The 4,858-nt window shown below is 41.7% G+C and overlaps 1 protein-coding gene across 1 annotated transcript in view; it reads left to right on the forward strand.

Moving 5' to 3' along the window:
* Positions 1-4,858, forward strand: part of LOC101860035 (potassium voltage-gated channel subfamily H member 1) — a gene marked incomplete at its 5' end in the record, with an annotated part of 60,392 nt that overhangs the window by 19,855 nt on the left and 35,679 nt on the right. The window contains 4 exons of the mRNA XM_005104415.3: positions 422-589; positions 1,228-1,455; positions 1,974-2,207; positions 2,970-3,153. Coding sequence (XP_005104472.2) covers positions 422-589; positions 1,228-1,455; positions 1,974-2,207; positions 2,970-3,153 — 814 coding nt within the window. The remainder of the gene's footprint in view (positions 1-421; positions 590-1,227; positions 1,456-1,973; positions 2,208-2,969; positions 3,154-4,858) is intronic.

Below are 4,858 nucleotides of genomic sequence, written 5' to 3' on the forward strand. Positions count from 1 at the left end.
ATATATATATGTGTTTATATATATATATTAAAAAGTTAATGTTTGTGCGTGTATGCGTGTGAATGGGAATGTGTTTGTGTGTATGTTTTTGTCTGTGTGTGTGAGTGTCATACTTTCCTTTTTGATTGTACATCAGGCACAGTGGTATAGCATGCAGTTCAATGTAATTTGAGGTGTGTCATTTTGAGCATGAATTAATGAAATGGAAATATGATATTTGATATCGTAAAAATATAACTGGTACGACCCATCCATTCCAGTTTCGCCATTTGTTATCAACAAATTGAGGTTCTTATTTTTCTCGTCTATTCCCACACTCGTCTGAACGCCCGCCCACACAACGCCTTCGAACCACTGACGCCATGAACAACTCCCTACTGTATGCAATCTGACCTCGTTGGTGATGACGTTGTTCCTACAGATGATGAATCTGAGTACAGATGTACTGCCACAGTACCGTCTAGAGGCTCCCAAGACACCCCCTCACATCATACTCCACTACTGCCTCTTCAAGACCATCTGGGATTGGATCATTTTGATTCTCACGTTCTACACAGCCATAATGGTTCCTTACAACGCTGCTTTTAAGGTAGGCATGAAAAATGGGAGCAGTTAGAAATTGCCCACTTCAGACTAATGAGGTAAAATAGAAAAGGTTAATGGTTATCAGAAATTGTTCTTTTCCACTTATGTTATGATTTAAAAACTCACGACACAGTACTAGAAAGTTTCATCTTTTTCAAAAGACAGACGGGTTCTGGTAAGCGTGTGTTCGGGGCGGGGGTGTGCATTAGCCGGGTGGTTAATTAGTGCGGGTTCGAAAATAATTTCAAGAACTTTGGTGATAGTGCGATAAAGAGGGTCGCTACTGGGTGTGTCCTCTGGCAAAACACGTTTCCATGAGTTTTATGAAAACACGATTGCAGTCTCAATTTCAGCAACTGTGAAAAAAAATTAAATTTGTGTTTACTGTTCTTTTCTGTCGTCCCCGGTGTCTGTGGTGTAGGTAGAGTAAGTTGTTTTGTCGTCGCATGCAAAAGACCTCAGTTCGATTACCGTGTAGGGGGTATTTCTGAAGAGTATTGCGGTCTTTCTACTGGGACGTCTTCTTCCCTTTCTGATTCTGAGAGGGTCAAAGCCGCCTCGTAAATGGTCTAAGGTGTTTCACTGGGAAGAGGGGGTGTACAAACACCTACGTTTTAAAGTGATTATATTTCTCTCTTTCAGGTGAAGACCATGGACCAGTTACCTCTGCTGGTCATCGACAGCATGGTGGACGTCGTGTTCTTTGTGGACATCGTGCTCAACTTCCACACCACGTTCGTGGGTCCCAGTGGTGAGGTCATCTCTGACCCAAGGGTCATACGAATGAATTACCTCAAAAGCTGGTTCGTGATAGACCTTCTCTCATGTCTCCCATATGATGTCTTCAACGCATTCCAGTATGTTGACGATGTAAGTCTTTTGTTTTGGCTTTGTACAAGTTTCACTTTCTACTAGACTTAAATGCCCCCTTTTTTAGGGTAGGCGTTCTACAGAGGGGTAAACGTAGAGGAAGACAGGGAAGGAAAGGATGAGAGATAATATTATGCGACAGCGAAGAATATGTATACATGTTGTATGTTATCTGAGCGTAGATTGATGTTCTTCAGCACAAGACAACGGAAGACTTAACTGTTAGCATACGAAATGTCATTCTCCTTCGTGCGTAACCAATGTTGTTATCAAATTTTTCAACACAAGAAACTTCCCTAAATTAAAAACTCCACTTTGGAAACATACATCATTCCTTGAATATTTTGTCCTAGCTCTGTGTACTCATAGTCTACAAGCTATGTGCTCCACATATGAGCTGCATCGTATCAAGTGCTTGGTGAAACCTGACCAACGGTAAATGTTTAAAGAAGAATGTTTTGGTTTTTAGTTTTTCAGAACGAATTAACTCTATCTCTTTTTATCTCACCCGTGACCAGGGAATCAGCACGTTATTCAGCGCCCTCAAGGTGGTCAGATTACTCCGACTGGGTCGTGTTGTCAGAAAACTTGACCACTACCTCGAGTACGGGGCTGCCATGCTGGTTCTTCTCATTCTCGTCTTCATCCTCTTCGCCCATTGGTTCGCTTGCATCTGGTACAGCATCGGGTGGGCAGAGCTGATCAGCGGTGTGGAATATGGTTGGCTGCCTGAGCTAGCCAATGTGACTAAGGTATGACCAATGCCAGTGTGAATGTGAAACTGAAATCATGCGAACAAAAGAAACTGTCTTTCTGTTTTCATATATTAAGTAACAGCGTTAGTGTATTGAATCAGGCGTAGTTTACATACAATTACATCAGTTTTGTTGTAGAAAATATTGATTCATAAGATGAGTGTTTACGTCATTTGAGAAACAAAATAAATCTTCCTCAGCAGTGAAGGTGGTGACGTATACATGAAAAGAAAAGCAGGTTGGGTGCCCTTTTTAGGGAGTGACGTATTCTGTATCCAAAGGGTAGGACAAAAGTTTCTTTTCAAAGTGATTGAAACACGAGACAAGATGCCTTCATAGAAGACGTGGGCGTAAACGTCGATGCAAAAAGATGTACGAGGAGATGTATATTTTTAAAATACATTACATTAACGAAACTATTAAAAACGGAGGTCATGAACTGAATGCAATAGATGGGGAGGGGGGCAGGGAATGAGGATGGAGGGGGGGGATTACAGTCCATAAAGCAGACCTTGTCTTTATCTCCAACTCTCGTTCGTGGAAATATATGACCGGGGTGTTTTGTAAAGCAAAAAAAGATAAACTATCAAAGCCGTACTACCACCACCACCCCCTCTACCTATCTCTCTCTCTCACACACACACACACACACACACACACACACACACACACACACACACACACACACACCTCCTGAGTGCAGCTTTGCCTCGATGCGATCTTTTAAGTAATATCAAAAAACGAATTCTTCCTCACCAGGAGCCGTTTGTCGCTGCAAACACGAGTGCCAGTGACGACCGTTTGGGTGGACCCAGCAAAGAGATGCGGTACCTAACGGCCCTTTACTTCACGCTGTCGTGCATGACTGGCGTGGGCTTTGGTAACGTGGCAGCCAACACACAGACGGAAAAGCTCTTTTCTGTCTTCATGATGATCATTGGATGTAAGTCGCCCTTTTCTGTGCAGTGTGAACTAGCTATAATATAGCTTGGACTCTAATACTTGTCCCGGTCTCTTTTGACGGTCTGTTTTTCTGTTTGGGTCGTTTACCTTTCTTTCTTTCTCTCCCTCAGAGAGAGAGAGAGGGGGGGGGGGATTAAGAAGTTTATTTTTTAAAAACACTTTACGCCTCCGTGGACACAATTTAATTTCCTGACGAGAGAATAGAACCCACGTCCTTTGTGATTAACCATCACTCCATAAAGAAAGAGAGGGCAGAAATAGGCCGAGAGACAAGTAGGAAATAGGGAGGGGGAGAGGGGGGGTAGGATGTAACAGACCTTCGTTTTGATTTAACATTGGCTACTGAATGACCGTTTATTTTTGCTACGTTGACGAAAGTGAAATATTGTAGAAACATGAAAGGTAAGCACGGTTCTGGTTTCCATTACTGATTGCTTGATACCATTCACTGTCTGTTTTTAATAAGATTGATCCCTCGTTGATCAATGACAACACTGCTGTATGGCATGTCATGAAAGAGTTAGAGGTATGCATTATGCACTACGAATGAGAATTAAGGGCACGTACTGTTACGACATTTCTTTTACACTTTCTGATTCCAGTTTTGATACCTAACGTGTGCACTGTGCGCTCATGTGTAACTTCCTAAGCATAACATTGGTGTGTATGAATGTAGTGTGGGTTTGTGGGTATATTTTTACTTGTCAATTTGTGGGTTTTAGCCCATATCGGGCGTGCGTGTATTTGTAAACGTCTCTGAGCGTACAATTATGTGTATGAGTGGGGAGGGGGTGTAGGTGGAGACGATGGATGGGTATATGAACTAGCGAATAAGTCCCATGAATAAGCGAGTGGGAGAGAGTCCGTCAAAAGTAGCTGACTGGGGGAATGTTACTGTTATTCTTCTGAAAGCCTGGCTGTTGTCCTCTTCGAAAGCAAATGCGTGAACGGAAATTGTTTCTCGTTTAAAACACTCGGTGATGAAGATAAATAGACATATTTCCTATGCGTCCATTACGTCACTGGACTCATGAGATGGGTGCTCCAGAAGAAATCGATGTTTCATAACGGCTATGCTAATCTAGTGGATTCTGGGTATTGATTCAGTCCCATGTGATTGACGAAGTATGGATTCGACAGTTATCGCTTTTCCTTCTCCTCGATCGCAGAATGAGATTACTTCAAAAGCTTTCCCACAATAGAGCTTACAGTCGACTTGGCTTTTCCTCTGTAAGCACGGTTCGTTTACTGTGGCAACTTGGCATTTGAAAGAAAACTTTTTTGAGGAGTAAGGGGGCGACAAAAAGCATGGCGTGCGGTCCGAAAGTTCAGGTTGTAATGAAATGAGGGGTAAACAGAATTTGAAAAAGAATTTCCAATTTGTGGGATACTGATATTTGAAGTTCTACTTTCTCTTTATAGGGTTTTCAGCGATGTATCAGAGTTTATGCTCTAGGTTTGATGGGTGGAAGTGTTTCCATTTGTTTTTGTTTTGCAGTATTAGCATTTATCTTTCTTTTTGTTTTTCTATTCTTATCTATCTTGAAATGGTGAGAAAAAAAATTTATGCTAGAATCTTAAGCTAAATAAAATATTATGTTGCAGGAAGAAGAAGAAGAAGAAGAAGAAGAAGAAGAAGAAGAAGAAGAAGAAGAAGAAGAAGAAGAAGAAGAAGAAGAAGACAA

The sequence above is a fragment of the Aplysia californica genome, unplaced genomic scaffold, assembly GCF_000002075.1.
Source record: "Aplysia californica isolate F4 #8 unplaced genomic scaffold, AplCal3.0 scaffold00419, whole genome shotgun sequence".
In the NCBI taxonomy this organism is placed as follows: domain Eukaryota; kingdom Metazoa; phylum Mollusca; class Gastropoda; order Aplysiida; family Aplysiidae; genus Aplysia; species Aplysia californica.